Source organism: Bacillus rossius, chromosome 2, assembly GCF_032445375.1.
Source record: "Bacillus rossius redtenbacheri isolate Brsri chromosome 2, Brsri_v3, whole genome shotgun sequence".
In the NCBI taxonomy this organism is placed as follows: Eukaryota; Metazoa; Arthropoda; class Insecta; order Phasmatodea; family Bacillidae; genus Bacillus; species Bacillus rossius.
In genome coordinates this window covers 50,520,140-50,538,246 of record NC_086331.1, presented here as the reverse complement: position 1 = coordinate 50,538,246, position 18,107 = coordinate 50,520,140, and the positions used below count along the sequence as shown (strand labels likewise).

General features: G+C 33.9%; 1 protein-coding gene across 6 annotated transcripts in view; it reads right to left on the bottom strand.

Moving 5' to 3' along the window:
• LOC134529278 (5'-AMP-activated protein kinase catalytic subunit alpha-2) overlaps window positions 1–17,881 on the bottom strand; it is a 230,411-nt gene extending 212,530 nt beyond the window's left edge. For 4 of the 6 annotated variants that reach the window (XR_010074522.1, XM_063363176.1, XM_063363178.1 and 1 more), the window contains exon 1: window positions 17,747–17,862. Coding sequence is in view for 5 of the 6 variants with exons in the window: in XM_063363176.1 (XP_063219246.1) it covers window positions 17,747–17,849 (103 nt within the window). In the remaining variant the exon portion in view is untranslated. Of the gene's footprint in view, window positions 1–17,746 lie in introns of all 6 variants that reach the window. The other 2 variants (XM_063363175.1, XM_063363177.1) reach the window with 2 other exon arrangements.
• Between the last annotated feature and the right edge of the window lie 226 nt (window positions 17,882–18,107).

Here is an 18,107-nt window from a genome sequence, read left to right as displayed (position 1 = left end):
CTATTATTCTAAAATATATTTCACAAAATATATTAAATGTGTGTTCCAATGGGGTCATTCCATTGTTACGGACAGGACAGTTAGACCTTAAAAATAATGTTGCACACTGTCTCAAACATATTATTTAACTATTTTATCAATAACTGCAGTTAGTCACCCTTAGTACGTATTAACACCTTCCAATTGATGTACGAGATAATTATTAATTTTGATCCTTGAATTATACATCTTTTTGGTACTGTTACGGACGGGACACAGTTTGGACAGGACGGCAAAGGTGAGTTTTCACCGAATATTTTCTGTGAATTATGAAGTTATTTACATCCAGTTATTACAATACATGGTATAGTAGTAGTTAGTTCAAACATGCATAACCTCCTGAAATCAGAACTTAGTTTTAATAACCATCAATAAAATGTTTTTGAGAAAGTGACACGTTACGGACGGGACGTTACGGATGGGACAAAAGTCTGAATGACAAAAACACTCTTAATTTAGTACTTTGGAATAAAAAATTTTCTTAATGAACAGAACATAATTACATTTAATAATATCAGCATATATGATGCTATTAATTGTCCATTTAAAAGTTATTTTTGGCCTCTGAATCAAAGAGGAATAATAAATATTTTCTGAAAATCATTAAGTGGTTTTTATCCAAATTAATTTACTATTTAGAATCTAGATAACGAGAAGTTAAAAGCATACTATATACTGACATTAAAAAATTAAGTTTTAAGCAACAGTTAAAATGTTTGTTAGTGAGTGACCTGTTACGGACGGGACATGACCTGGGACAAAATATAATTTACAATACCACCTTACTGAACATAACAATTTGGTTTAAAAGTTACTCCTTAATGAACACAACAGCAAAAATTCTAACATTATCAGTCATTTCAGTATCGTAAATATTTTTTAAGTTCAGAAAAGCAGATTCTACATAATCGCAGGAATTATCTTTTCAAATTTGTAAAAAAATCCTATCTCCAAGCTGTTTTAACTCAGGTTCTGGAAGTAAACCTATCACTTCTGAAAAGTTCACAACATATTTCTTCCTCGTATCAGTTTTAAAAAGAATGTCCTGGCATCCATCGCGTACAACCTGCTCCATGTAGAAAATCTCAATGCTGCCATCTTGAGCATTGTTCTTGGTAAGCTTCTGCACAACACACTCTTCATCTGTCTCCGAATCAGTGCACACTTTACGGTAATATGGAATTCTGTTCCTTGGCTTCAACTCTCAAAGTAAAGATTTATGTACATTACATGCTTCTAAATTTGTTAATATTATTATAAAAATTCTCATGTGAATGTTGATTATTAGCACATGTTTAGGTAAATTCGCAATAATTTACAAAAAACAACAAAATGATTATATATTATAATAAATCTTAAAAACGTTACGGATAGGACAAATCTTAAAAAAGTGATTTATTAGTCCAGAAAATTAATAATCAACATTAAACTTTGAGGTTCTGTTAACACCTAGTTGTAGTATCTAGTCATGTATGATAAACAATTACTTGAGTAATATTTTATGCGTATAATAAACATTCTTACTTTTTTGTTACGGACGGGACACCATCAAATAGGTCTTCAAAAAACACTAGCTGAAACCTCTGAACCACAAAAACCATACAGATGGAAGCCAAATGAACAGTTCTTTCCCTCCAAAACACAAGATGCTAAAGAAAAACATATATAGCCAATGTTAAAGGAGCACCAACTTGACTTGTTTATACCATAATACATGGTAATTATTAGATACCCATTTTAAAATGAAAAGTTATGTATGAAAAATTAAAAATAATCGAAAAATGTATACATTTATGGTTAATTAAGGATATGTTGGGTAGTTATAGTCTTATAAAAACATTTTATGTTATGTTTTAGTTGTACACAATTTGGTCCTTTTTGGCATGGAATGGCCGAATGGCTAAATAATGTATTTTCAAGACTTTAACTTTTTTTTGCAAGTACCTGAGAACCAAGAGCTTGAGACTTGTGTATTATATCTAAAAGACCATACACACACAAACACACACACACACATACAGTGATGGATCCAATAATTTGGTTTGGGAGTAGGGTTACCAGACACTGATAACAGAAAAGGAGGACATTCACCTCGCAAAAGGAGGACATTTCACTAAAAAGGAGGACAATATATATATATTTTTTTAAAGCCATGAATGAATTACAATGGAGTACGATACTTTACAATGTTTTGGCATTTAATACAGTTTCAGTAAAGAATCAAACAAACTACGCATATACAGCATATTAAAAACACGTGCTTCTGCATGTGCTGCTACCTGTTGTGCCGTGTATTAGGGATTTAGGCACGTTTTATTTAAAATTTTGTAATCTTAAATATTTTTGAAAATATATTTTTTTTTCTTTTCTTTTTCTCTCATCTTATTTTCTTTACGGCCAGGCCCTCAGCCTCTGTTCTCAGAGGCGAGCTGATTCTCTTTCCCAGCCTCATGCTAGGCTAGCATTCTGGCTAATATTTCTCCCGCCTCCAGGCACGTCGGGGCCGGTAACTTTGTTTCTTCGCGTGACTACCTTTTGCCTACAGCAGCTTGTGAAGCAGTGCTGAGCCCTGCTAACTCTGTCACGAATCGGTATAAGGTTCACTAGCAGCAAGACACGACAGGAGGATCCCGTGGGCCTTGTGTCCCACAGACCATGCATTTTTTGAAGCCATCATCCTCCTCCTGCTCACCCACCACTTTCTTCTCAGAAGTGTGGCTAGGGGCGACGACCGCACGGGTACGTTAACCGAAGTCAAGGACATCTCAGGCTTGACAGCCGCAGTTACGATTCTGGACTTTAGCGACACCTAGCGACGGCTGTGGTAACTAATGCCACTTGTGAGGCGTCGGCAGCGCCGACACTACCGCGCTCGCACGGAGGTAACGACAACCTTTCCCCTCCTTATGTCTCAGGCCGCTAGGTGGCACCACTGGTTACTCCATTAACCCCCTAGCTTGACACACTCGTCGGCCACAAGTCGATTTATTAGTACTTCTGCTCGCCACCAAAAGATAGCGCCTCAGTCGCGCAGTCACTCCAGTAAGATCTAATTTTTTTATGCCGGACACCTTCGGGTGGACTCGGTAATTTTCGGCTCAGAGCCTACCCCCCCTCCCATTCTCTAGGGATCCCGCGCTTATGATATTCTGGTGATATCCCGCGCTGAACTTACTTCGGTGCGCGCCTCCTGACTGACTGGTACCGTTTGTATCTGCGATCTTCGGCGAATCATCGACATCGTATATTATGTAGTCTTCTCAGACTAAAGGGATGGAGTCCCTAGCTAAAATTATTAACCAGTCAGTAGTTTAGTTGAAAGTAGAGAAACTTAGTATTTTTTATATAAATTATTTTCTAATTATTCGTGATGACTTCCGTGGCTACCGCGAAACGTGGTTCGAGTCTTCGGAGACGAGACGCCCTATCCTGAGCGCCAGGACCAAAACCCTGTTTTGGTAAGTCTTGACGTCATCCCCCCCCCCCCCCTTTAATTTCCCTCTATTGGCCTTTTGCGCCATTTAAGTATACTGTCTGGAAACAGGTCTAATTCTTTGGAATTTGGACATCTGTTTCATACAGGGTTCCAAGTTTGGGGCAACCAAAATCCTCTGCCAGAACCTCTGGAGTCGGTTCCTGCGCAGAATCCAACATCATTAGGCCTACTACCTCGATCACCGTCTACCTACAGCCCCGGGTGATACCCGCATAATTCTATCTTTTTATTCACGAACTCAAAAATAGTGTAACCCAAGTAAGACAGCGGACAGTAAAAGCAGTTTCAGGAGAAGAAATTTATATTGTGTTTTGCAAGGAATATATGTACAACCTTTAAAGTTACCAATTTTAATTTCATTCTTGTTTTTAAATATTTTAATTTTTGTTATACATTCAGGGCCGGCCCTATCGTATATAACGTTAAGGAATATCATATAATAAGTGTAATTGTGAGTTATGTAAATAAGATCACTTATCAATGAAAAACAGACTTTACAAAGGAAAATTTAATCTATAAAAAAGAAAGAACAATGATTAATAAAATAAGGAAGTCTATAGACGTAACAGTTGTTTTTATTTATTTAATATATAATAACGATCCTTTTACTCCCAAGTATTTGTAGGGAGTCCCTAAATTTTCTTTGTTTACTCCTAGTGTCGCCTCTGTTGTTGACTTTTATAGTTATTAATTGAGGGCCCCAGTAATCAAAGTTTCCAAATCTTTTAACCTTATTATTTAATTATTCTTTAAGACACTTGGGGTTTTACACTGTCAAGCTGTCATAGAACTACTCACTAGTGGGGTGACTCTGCGGACAGCGCATTAGCTCGCACCGCGCGCTTTACTCAGAGTGTAACTACAGGAATTATCTCGCTTTATAAAAAAAGCCGGACATTTTGGAGCATTAAGGAAAATCCGGCCGGACGCAAAAAAATACATAAAAAGGAGGACATGTCCTCCTTTTGCCGGACGTATGGTAACCCTATTTGGGAGGGGCTTCACAGAGCTGAGGGCCTTCTCATAGAAATTTAAAATTTGAAAATATACTATACCTACTTAAAATGAAGTAAGTAAGTAAGTGATGAAAATTTTACTGTAAGTAGTGTAGTAATAAGAAAACATGATAATATCAAGTTTAATTTGAGATTTGTCGGGGATGGATGCAGATGCTTGAGCCCCTTAGCCTCTGGATACGCTACTGTATATATAAACATACATACACACACAAACCCTCACATTTATGGTTGAATATCTCTGGGGTGCAGATATTCAAAAATATGAATTTCACACATAATTAGATAAATTTGGTTAAATTTTTTTAGTTTGATATTTAAGTGGTTCAAGAGAGTCATTCCAACCTTACAAATAATTCAAAACAATGTATCCAATAAAGCATGTGTAATTACATAATTTTAAAAATTATTTTTTGATGGAATGCTGTAAAATGGAAAACAGTAAGTACAAACAAGCTTGAACACTGACAGAAATAGTTTTGGTTTGGATCTGAAATGTTTCTCAGTGTTTAAACTCAGGGGTCTGTGCATGTTTCAACAAGTTTGAACAGGTGGTATGCAGTAAAATGCCCATATTTGGCAACAGTTTGTTAGTATGCCACCTGCTCAGACAGATTGGTTTGTGTTTCACTGTAAAGTTTTATCTTTTTCAATCATGGATAAAGTATTTTCTGCAAAAACTTTGACAAATAAAATATGCCAAAAATGTGTTGATAATTTAGTGAATAAAGTCAGTGGTTTTAGTCAGGAATAACAGCAGGTTTTGATTTCTACAGTTTCTTATGATGTGAGTTCTATATAATGACGACATGTAACAAATTACTAGAAATTTCATTATCAATAACAATCACTTTAGTAGTGATTTTTAAATGTAATCCATTATGTTTTTAAAAAATGAAATTCCTATTCATTATCTAGGCCTATTTGTAGAGAAAGAGAAGTTATTGTTGCATATTCCTAATTATTACTTTTTCCATGTTCGCTATGTATAATTCCTTCTAGTTTAATTTTCTTTGAACTTATTCCAAACTACTTTTTAATGACAAATTTTACTATGTCAATTTGTATGATAATAGCAACACCTAACTGATCTTAATCGGCATGGACTCCATGTATGTAAACACTATGATGCATTGTTATGTTTTTTCTGTTTGCTCTTTGTGCTGCAGGGCCTTACAATGCAGTGCATCGTATGACCATCGGCCAATGTTGGAACTACTTTTCCCTACACTATGCCTGCCCTAGCAACCTCTTTACCATCTCCCGGCCCCTTTGATAACTAAATTTCGACCCCCAATGCCTCTATTTCACACTACGCGTGTCATCTCCAAACATTGTGAACTACTCTCTAACCCCTTAACCTTTCTTCTGCCCCTGAAGGGCATCTTTAACTACACTCATCGCCTGCCCCCTTGAGACTACCATTGACTACCAAGTTGTGTTATGACTACTATTCTGGGCTCAGCTGTACCTTGGTGTTTTGTGAATAATTAAGACAGAAATTTTGATAATGGCATGAGGGAAGGTACTTCCCAATTTTGTCTCATTTTTATCAAATTAGCTGACCATGTAGAGGAGTATTATTTTTTTCCTTTGTCTTCGTCCCTCGGAATATACCAACTCTTTTTTACCACTTTCCGAATTCCTACCTTAAGGGGTTACAAAGAGGGTAACTATGGTTTTATTATAAAAATATCATACTTCATTACCTAATAAAAGTGAATATAAGATAATGTTTTCTAAAATTTCACCTTTACAGGTTGAATATTGTTTCCGATAGTAAAAAAATGGAATCCTCTAAATCTACATACTGTTCTTTTTATAGGATAATTTTCAAATGTATTATATACATATTTTTATTATAAAATTTTGGATTTCACACCTGAGGTATTGAAAACAGGATGATTTTTTTTATATAACTGTACTTCGGAGACATAAGACAATATGTCACAAAACCTATATTTTTCATGAGAGCAGTTTAAAGAATTTTAAAAAGTAGGTACCTCACTTATTTACTCAACTATGTATTTTCTACCCAAATTATGTGCATTTTTGACAAGATCTTGATATAATCATATTTACCTCCTTTTCATTTATGGTTAAATATGCCCTCAAATACACTTAAATGGGAGTTATTTAATCAACATACTCAATCTATATTAAAAAAGAACAAGCTTATGCAATTTAGCACTTTCAAATTTCCATTCTTAAGCGGTTTTGTTATGAACAAAATTTTATATTTTGCTAACATCACATTTTGTCCATTTATTTAGTAAAAACAATTAGGATTATTCACATACTTTTCTTGCAATGGTACAAAATCTGTAATATATTGAGATTTGTGAGGGTCAAGCCACAGGTTATTTGTTAGTACTAAAATAAATTTAGAATAGATCAAAAACTGCTAAAATTGTCTCCCACCTACCCCATTGCCCCACATATCAATGACACTACATCAGAATGATGAATTGTAAACCTGGCAATCTCTGTAGTTTGTAAAACCACTGTAAAATGTCCAAAATGTAAAACTTTACAACTAACAAACGGCCAGCAATATTGCAAACTCAGCAAAAAAAATTCATACATAACATTGATTTAAGATGCACCATATAATTATTTTGTGGTTTAATTCACCTCCTATTGAAACACCCAGTTACGTTAACAATCACTCAAAAAATTTACAATAACCACAATCAACTGGGCCATATAACATTCACAGGTAAAAAAATAATAAGAATTCCAAAATACACTACAAGGAATCAAACAATTATCAAAATTTTAGATGTCCAAATCATTTTTCGTGGTTACCTTTTTTTAGTCAATTTCTCTTACGTAATTTTTTAGTTTATAAATAATTAAAATAAAAGAGATTGAGACTACAAGTATATACCCTTCCCTGACTCCAAATTCAAAGTTAAGCAGTCCTGATTTTCCATTCTTAGGTATATTTCAATGTATGGTGGGTTTTAATCACTGTTAATTTAGGAATTTTTCTATTCATACTTTATTCTTTTTTAAGACTTTTTTACCCCAAAATTTCCCTTGTATTCAAAGCCCTCCTCAAAGGGGATTTTAAAAAAAAGCACATTTGCAGAATAATCAAGCAACATTAGTAGGTAAATTTAGAAAGTAACAACTTATTCATACCAAGTGGGATAAATTTAAAAAATCAATTTTGTCAGCATCTAGAATTAATATTTTATTAGGGTGGTTTGTTTATATTGAAACATAACGTGTTTGCCATATTGTAGACCACATGTATTATATTAGATTGTTAAATCACATCCAAAATGAACAAAACAGTGAAAGTTAATCTGGTTATAAATACTTTTAGATACAACTTAAATTAATAAATTAACATTGGTTTTTTGTTTGTGTATGTTTAAACATTATGTTTTTTTTGTTTATATGAGTTTATTAATGTTGTATATTATATACCTATATTATAAATATTTGTATATAATTTTCTTTTCATGTATTTTATTGGTATCATTAGAGCATAAGGGCAGTCAAAACTGACACATTTAAACTTGAACAGTTAAGGGTGCGGTTCATTGACTAAAAATCACTACTCTAACAAATATTTATGTTTTGGCAAAAATGTGAATAAAATCATCGAAATCAACTACCCGACCACTCCGCCCGGTCGGTATAAGTGTCTGCGTAGCTGGGAACAGCGGTGATTTGAGTCAGGCTCTTCATACGGGGAGGGTGTGTTTCTCCTCTCTCCTGGCCGGCTTTAGACACGCGAAGAAGGTCGGCCGCCCCCCTCCCCGAGGAATGTGTGGGTTTCACCCGCGCATGCGCAGGACAGAGCTGAGAGCCGCAGTGTTGCCAGTTCTGCTCGACCCTTCCCCATCTTCCTTCCTCCTCCCTCCTCGCCCACCCCAGGCCTAGACCCTGGTCGTGTTGACAGTCCGCCGGAACAGAGACAAGCTTGGCTGGCGGCTCGCGGGGAAACACTTCACACACTCCAGAGTTCACCATTTTTAAAAAAATACATTACCATGTTGTACACAATAATTGGAGTTAAATTTGTTTAGAAATAAAACAATAATACACAGTGTTATTCACTTTTTGACGTGACGTCTAAAAAAAAGATGAACGCCGGCTGCACGCACAAAAAAGTGTCCCGTTACGCTCATTGTACGCTTGCGCCGCATCTATCTCTCTTCCACTCGATTGGAACATCCATAGATTTGACATTTTCAAGGCACATTAAACTTGGAAAACTCACATTTGTTTCCTACTTTTCCTATCATCTTCCTATCCTTAACAGAATAACACAGATTGGAAGAAGTTAAATAGCAAACATGTATAAAAGTTATAGTTAAAATAATCTCTTTGCTAAAGTAATAAACATATTTGAATTAATGAGTGCAAATAAAAGTAAATGTATCAATTAAATTGTAGATTTCATTTCACTCCTTTGTAACCATACAGAATAGTGATAATTCAATAAAAATGATTCAATTTTATTCATAAAAGTATGCAATCATTTCATCAAAGTTTTGTTATGACGTCACTTTAAACTATCGTCCGTAAACCGACTTTACAGACAACCAATTTTTATGTAAAAACATTTTAATAAATTTCTACTAACATATCAATTTCGAACGCTGAAAACAAAAGTTAAAACAAGCGCAATCATACCACAATTTTTAATTCTGTCTAGGTAACCTAAATTTTGAATGTCTTATAGTTATATTTTACTTATGACTCACATACAAGAAGTCAAATAAATCGGAAACACAAGGTCACAATAAATATATAAGTAGCATTAATGTCAGATATCGTCATTATGTCACTTAGATGTAATTAGTACAATAGTAGAATGTAAAATTAGAGGTATAACAATAATCTTGTCAGTTAAATGGTACATTTTTATTACCTACCTAAATCATTACAAATGCTGTAAAAAAAACACAAATAACACGGATATTCAATCACATAATTTGGTTTCTATTTACAAGGGAAACAGAGAAACCAACATTTACTACTACTTTATATATATATATAAAATGTGTCGTAATTTTTTAGTTAGGCATTGTGGAATTAGGAATTGTTATCAATTGTAGTGTTACTCAGAATTGCGTAGCAATATTTTATAATAAAAGGTGGGTATTTTAACACTTTCTAATTCTCATAGGCCTAACTAAAAAATTACGACACATTTTTAATTTAGCATTTTTGATGTAGAACCGTTATTAATTAGCCTATAAACTGTTTTCGTTGAGTTCTGAAACAATCTTTATGATTACAAAGTATATGATAATTCATTGGCGTTCAATGTGAGCTGCAGGAGAGGAGTTTGCCAGTGCGCTGTACATTCACAACAAGCATAATTCACAGATGACCACAATGCCACAGAGGAGCCAGCGACTACTAACCAGTTACAGCCACGCTGATCAATATTTCAGTGGGCGTTGCGTCTACTGGAAATAATTGGAGTTGGAACACTGCATTTATTTACTAGTTAACACAGTAACAATGCGCTACAAAAACATTAAATTACAATAATGTTGTCAAAATAAAATTAAAATACCTTGTATATGATAGTAACTTAGTAACCTCAGTCCGGAAATTGTGTCATCTGGTTGGCGGCGACTGTGGCAGCTAATTCAAAACGCCGCTCCGTAGATAACCTCTGCTTTCTCAACGATTAAACCCACAGATTACGATGTCAAAATAATTACATTTACTTTTCTGATGAACTTGGCACTTTTAATTATTGTATGCACACTACTTCTGTCGCTGACTTAGGCACACCTAACTTCCAGACTCTCATCTCAAAGACTGTCTTCTGGGTAACTAAAGCTATATGCTTACTGCTGCCCCGTCACTAGGGCAAGGTCAACAAGCATGAAGACGTTTATAAAAATTGAATGAAATAAATGTGGCATAATACGAAAAAAATTTATGTATTTATGAAAATAAGCATGAAAAGCCACCCGAGAATAATAAAAGCATAATTATATATCACTCCTGAGAGTTACTTTTAAACAAACTGTTTAAAGAAAAGCTAAGAATCTTGTTACATAAAATATGTATATTTTTAGGAGTATATTTCTTTTTAAACATTCTGTGAACTCCTAGAAACGTCGTGAACATCTTCAAGAACTTACATTAAGTTTTATCGAATTTGATACTACTCATAGTAAGGAAGTTTTAATTTTTTTTTTCAACCCCTGTTATTACAACCTCTTGCAGCATATTTTGTCTCAACAAAAAATGTGTCAGCTAAAGTATTAGATAGTGTTAAGATATTTTACAATAAATTATAATGGATTTTTTAGTTTACCCCTTAAAAAAATTAACGACTTATTTCGACTTCGGCCCTCGTTATTTCGACCCCTTGCATTATTGATAAGTGGTATCAACATTTATTTGAGATGAATGTTCGAGATAATTTTTATAAATTTTTTAAATATATAATAAAGAATTCGATAGAGTACATCGCACGGAAGTTATTTTTCGACCACTTTCTGTAACGGTTTGTCTTATCAAAAATTGATTCAGAAAATTGCTATAGATAGTATCTAGAGTAGAAACAGATTTCATATTGTACCTAGTAAGAATGTTGTGAAATTTTTGTCCTTCACCCCCGACTTTCCACCCTTAGCGGCAATGGCTGGTTGTATAAAAATATTATTTCAGACAATATATTTTGATTATATTGTTGGAGATACAACCTGAACGGATTCGATAGGTATTTATTTACTTAGGGAAGTAAGATATTTTTGTCTTTCAACCCTTTTATTTTACTTCACTTCTTTAGGTAATGGTTGGATGTAACAAAATAATTTTTTTAAAATTGTAGACAATCTTTAGAAAGGATTTTATTATGTTTAATACATTTTAAATGTATTTATTTTAACCCTTGATTTTCCAAACTCTTGGATCAATAGTTCTTATCAAAAAATTGATTCAAATAAAAGTTTTAATATTATAATAAAAATTGGATTTACTAACAATGCGAACGGATTCGAAGGTGTGCCTAAGGCCTGTTCCACAATGACACGGAAACGGAACAGACGGAAACGGAGACGAAAACGGAGTATTGTTCCGTTCCGTCCGTATTTTTCTAGTTCTACAATACACGGACCCGTAAGAAATCTTGGCCAATAAGAAAGAGCGAGTGTGACGTAACTGAAAACTACGAGTATCAAGTGAACTACCTGTTAAATCAAAATGTATGGTTGTTAACTTGGTAATGTTGTAAGTCGATTTGTTATTTTTTTTTTGCGTTGTGGCAGTGGTAAAGTAGTCCTTCTCCGTCTTCTCATATATAGCAAGTATATCTTTAACCATGAAAATTAAAAGTTCATCAAAATTAGTCATGATGAAACCCACGTGCACAATTCAAATTTCAAAACAAATCTTGTTTTGTTGTTCACGCATAAAAAAGTATTCGAGAAATACGGAAACCAACATTAGTCAAAACTAATATCTTAATTAACATGAACGCGCAACTGTAGCTTGACAACTGCAGTGAATAAATAACGTGCTCCTATTGGTCTAACGGAGTAACGTAAACGGAAGACTTCAGCACTGCTGAGCAGGTCCGTACGGGTCCGTCTCCGTTTGCGTGCTATTGTAGAGGCTCTGTTCCGTGAAATCCGTCTTTGTTTCCGTGTTCCGTCTCCGTTTCCGTGTCATTGTGGAACGGGCCTAATAAGGGAGGTATGACTATTTTTGTCCTCCAATTGCGGTTTTTTCCACCCCTTGCAATTATGGTTGGTCGTGTTTTACAAACGTTTTTGGTATTACTCAAACAATATACAGTTACTTCATACGGATACGATATTTATCATACAAAGGTAGTTATAGCAAATTTTTTTTTTAATTTTCCCTATTTCTCTACTTTCTGTCAGATTTTGCCGAACGAACTCGACCAAGATTTTCGATTAGGCCTACTATTTTTATTTTATTTATTAGTTCGGAAGTGATTTGTACAAAATAACGGCTGTTATAGTGTTCATAAAATTGACTGTGTGTGTCTATATATATATATTTATACACAGCCTATGGTTTTAGGGTCCATGAACCATGAAACAACATACTATGTAAACATTTCCTTGAAATTGCACAATGGTAATGTTTAGTCCTTCTTCTAAATCTACCTAAAAAGCTGCTCGCTTCTTGCAACAGTGAAAGTTGTTTTCTTTTAAACATTAACCTTTTTTTTAAAACATGTTTGTGCTTCTAAAATGTATCGTGGTTCCCTAATAGATTTTCCTTTGTTACGTTTGGATCGGCTAACTATGGTAGCAAACAATTCATATAAATTCTCTGAAGTTTGGGAAGCAAATCTTACGTCCAAATAGCACCTAAGAAAGTGTTACATAAATCACTGCTTGATACTAATTCGTTCTCTTCTCGCCAGCCGCGAACAGAACGGGCGAAGGAACCGGGCGGCAACACTGTAGTGTCGTCCGCTACCTGCTGGACCGCCGTTCCGTCAACAACACTCCCCGCGCATTCTAGTGAGCGAGAACAGAACTGTGTTTACCATTGAGGCACGCGGAACACAGTTTGTTTTAATTGTAGCGAAGTAAATTACCATGGTAACGGAACACACAAAATATCCAAGTAATCCGTAAAACTTGTTTTACCTCTTAGCCTACAATATCAGCAGTATTAATACTTCTTTGCATTTAAAAGTGTCGAGTTTGTCATAACATGTATTCAGTATAATAAAGAAAATAATTATTTTCTCAATAATGCAGCACTCTGAACCAATTTTATCTGTGATAGCCTTCGTGAAAAATACTAAAGAAAAGTTATGCATTTAAATTTTTTGGATATCATGCATAAATTAAAAATTATCTATAAAATAACTAAATTGTGAGACAGCAGTTTTGACTCATGCTCTAGGTACTCTTTTAAGTGCTAAAAATATTTTTATCAAATTAGTAATAGCTTTAACTGCAAGAGTAAAGATATATCTTTGAATAAGCAGCAATAGACGTTTTCACAATTTAAAATAGATGATCAGTGAACTATCGCAATGAGAGAAAATTTTCAAAACACCTGAACCGCGCCCTTAAGGCCTGAACCATTTGAGTTAAAACTGTCAAACTGATATTGTTGTAGAAATTTTAAATTAATTTAATCTTGTCATGCATATCAGAGTGGCCATGGTGTGTAATGTTGTCTGATGAAGATTTTTGAAAGAATTTTTGTGTGAATTTGTGATACTGCATATTTATTACATTATTTTAATGAATTCATTATGTAGGACATTTTTGACGTGACAACGTATAATAAATCGATGAACGCCGGCTGCACGCACGAAAAAGGATGACTCATTGTCCCGTTACGCACATTGTCCCGTTACGCTGTGTCCTGTTACGCTCATTGTACGCTTGCGCCGCATCTATCTCTCTTTTACTCAATTGGAACAACCATCGATTTGACTTTTTCGAGGCACATTAAACTTGAAACAGTCCCATTCGTTTCCTACTTTTCCTATCATCATCCTAGCTTTAACAGAATAACACAGATTGGAAGAAGTTAAATAGCAAACATGTATAAAAGTTATAGTTAAAATAATCTCTTCGTTAAAGTAATAAACATCCTATTTGAATTAATGAGTGCAAATAAAAGTAAATGTATCAATTAAATTGTAGATTTCATTTCACTCCTCCTTTGTATCCATACAAAATAGTGATAATTCAATAAAAATGATTCAATTTTATTCATAAAAGTACGCAATCATTTCATCAATGTTTTGTTATGACGTTGTCACGTTACACTATCGTCCGTAAACCGACTTTACAGACAACCAACTTTTTTTTTCCAGAGAGTTAATGTCTGTGCTAGCCATGCTAATCATTCATAGTGACTTCCATTAAATTTGTGTATGCTGTGTGTTTTGATGTTATTTTACACCCATGATTTTTAAATTCCAAATGGATTCTGGAAACTTCAGTATAAGTGAATGGTGGTAATTTTCTAAAGGAAATTCTCTTCTAAAAAAATTGTAAAAAAAAAATTCTGGAAATGGTATTGTTTCTCTCCGTTTGCTGACTCTGTTAAACTGCATTACGATATTTCAAGATATGTACAGTTTTCAACAGTTGGTTAGCTTAGGTTAGCTAAGTATTGTTAAATAACGTGAATGGTTATTTAGGTTATACCCATTTAAAATACTGTAAAATCATTTGAGCGGTAACCATCAGATGTCGCGGCCTTTTAGAACAGAAAGAAAAATATCTGAAAACAAGGTTTTCAGGCACTACACACGTCCTTAAATTTACCCTTAAGAGATGGTTTCTTAATTCATATTAGTTTGTAAAAAAATAATAGTTTATAGCTTACATTACTATACCAGCATCGGACATCACGGTTTCAGGGAACGAGAAGTAAATAAAAACAAAAAATACGTTTTTCAAGTACTGAGATGTCCCTAAATTTACCCTGAAAACAAGCTTCTTAATTCCTACTGGTTCCTGAAAAACAACAGTTTAGAGCTTAAATTACAATAGCTGTGTTTTCACACTGCCACCATCATTCATTGTTTACCCGCGATCCTGTGTTTTCACACTGCCACCATCATTCATTGTTTACCCGCGTTCATGTAACTCTTTGTTTAGCAACATTGTAGCCAACTATGGAGAATAAAAATTATGGTAATTTTTTTTGTTTCATTTATTGAAGTTTATCCCTGGTAAATGGAGTCTTGATCCTTATGGCATGATCCTGTTGGCTTGATCCTGTGGTACATGATGCTTGCTCTTTTATTTCAGTAGTCTACGTCAGAAGATCCTGTACATAAAAAAATTGCCATATAGTAAATTATGATCGTAAGTTGAATAAAAAGGAATTTTTTCAACCTACAATCATAATTCTTAATTATTTTGCAATTTCTTTCATGTGCAGATTCTTCCAACGTACTGAAATAAAACAGCAAGCATCATGTATCACAGGATCAAGCCAACAGGATCATGCCATCACAATCTTTCGACGTACTTAATTAAAACAGCAAGTATCAAGTACAACAGGATCATGCCATCAGGATCAAACCCTCAGCATCCAGGGATAAACTTGGATACATGATAATGGCCATAATAAACACAGAATATACGATGGCTGTAATAAAAGAATTCCCTGGAAAGTCTGCAAAATTCAATGTGTCAGCTACATCAGTGCACGGCACATATTCATCACAGAAAATGAACAACGTTAAAAATTCAATTCAAATATTACGCTCCCATTAGACTCGTTCGTTACAATGCGACTCAAAATAGTACGTACTTTAAATGCAATGTAACAAAACAAACATTTCATAACACAATTACTTATTCTAATAAACAAAAAACATAATACAAGCATTAAAAATTCCTTAAAACTGCAACACAGTCATTATTTAAACTAATTTTATTATTACAACACCTACATTGTCTAAAGTTCTCCAAAAAAAATTTTAAAAACCCACACGGGTAAACATAAACAATGAATGTCTGTGATTGCGTGAATACATAGGTATTGTAATGTAAGCTGTAAACTTATTATTTTTTCACAAACCAGTAAGTAGGAATTAAAAAACCTTCATTTCAGGATTCATTCAGGAACGTCAGGGAGTACATTTTGGGAAGTCTGTAGTGTGTTAAAACCATGTTCATTGATTTTTTTCTTTCCATTCTAAAAAGCTGCGACGTCCGATGATTACCATTTAAACAACTGTCTAGGGTTGGTCACTTTTAAAATACAGTATACTTCCGAAAGTCCAGCACTCAACGGTCCGAAATGCCTGACAGTCCAGATCCAACAAGGATCGTATGGACTTACGGCAGGAAATCAAAAACACCCTTTTCCTAAGTTTTTAATTTTAATAATTCTGTAAAGAGCAACTTTTCTGAAAATGGTAAATATGTAGTTGAGCGGTATTTGCAAAAAAAAATGTTAAAAATCCGAAAATACCTTTATTAGAGGCTCTTCAACTTCCTCTTTTCATTAAAAGCGGCGGAGGTAAGAAATTCCAAATACTTTAGGAGATATCGAATTTTTAAATTTCATCATATGTCCTAGTTGAGCGGTATTTGCGAAAAAAAATGTTAAAAGTCCGAAAATACCTTTATTAGATGCTCTTCAACTTCCTCTTTTCATTAAAAGCAGTGGAGATACGAAATTTCAAATACTTTAGGAGATATCGCCGTTCTTATTTTGCATACAAGACCTGTGTTTATCATTCAACCGCCGCCATTTTTTTATTTTGCCGTGTGTTTGTGAATGCCTAATTAATGAAAATGGTTGATTAGGTCAGGTCAGTTACATTATAAATACTTTGAAACTAAGCGTACATTAAAAATAATATGAAATTATTTCAATGGTTCTCTAGTTTTAAAGTATAATGTAACTGACCTGACCTAACAAACCGGGACAAAGGATGAACAGTAACAACTGACGTAAAAATTTTTTGTTACTTATTACTTGCGCAACAATAAAAAATAAGACTTTAAAATTAGAAACGTTAAAAACTCGCTTAAGTGTGAGGCGGTAATTAAACACCATTTTAAACCAATAAATGAACTAAATAATCACGTATTGGTTCATTTGAATTCTGGCCTATCACGATCAACCACGTGACATCATATCCAGTAAAAAAAAAAATACTCCTAAACAAGAAACAATGCGGAATGCCACATGAATGCACTGGTATAATTGTGATGAAATTTAAAAATTTGATATCTTCTAAAGTATTTTGGAATTTCTTATCTCCGCCGCTTTTAATGAAAAGAGGAAGTTGAAGAGCATCTACTAAATGTATTTTCGGATTTTTAACATTTTTTTTTTTCGCAAATACCGCCCAACTACATATTTACCCTGAAAATAAATTAAAAATTCCAAAAAAAAAATTATTTCCTAATATGTTTTTTAAAAATTCCATTATTCATTAGGATACGATGCTTTCACCAAATTACAATAACAGGATAATTAGGCCAAGGTCTTATATTTCTGATAGTCAAACACTAGAATCCACATGTCAAACACACAGAACTGTTTAAACATAAAGAAGTAAACAAACTACGCATGTTTTTAAGTTATAACATATAAAAATAAATAGTACTGTTAAGATTGACGGGAGTACATACACATACGCCAGCACAACATAACCTACACAGAACTAATAATATATGCCCAATTTTGCAATAGCTTAATATAAAAATAATGAATATAAATCACGGCTTACTTTTAACTTTCCCAAATGTACCGACGCCAAGTGTTTGCCCGAGAGTGTAATGACCAATTTTAACAATTGGTTGCACATTCTGAACAGCACCCTTATCGCCCATTGTTTACCTTAGATTTTTTTACCACTGTCCATAGAGAAAATTAATTTACAATGTGAAGTACGTATTGTCATAAAAACAATTTGTTCGACTAGGAGACTTAGTTTTAACTCTTAATGGGGTCGCTGTTAACCTATCAACTGGCCATTTTGAAATAGAATGATAACGGAAACTCAAACGTTGGTTCTATCAAAGTGTTTCTTAATATGTGGTACAAAGAAAAGTGAGTTTTACTCAAAGTCTCATTTGAATGTTTTAACT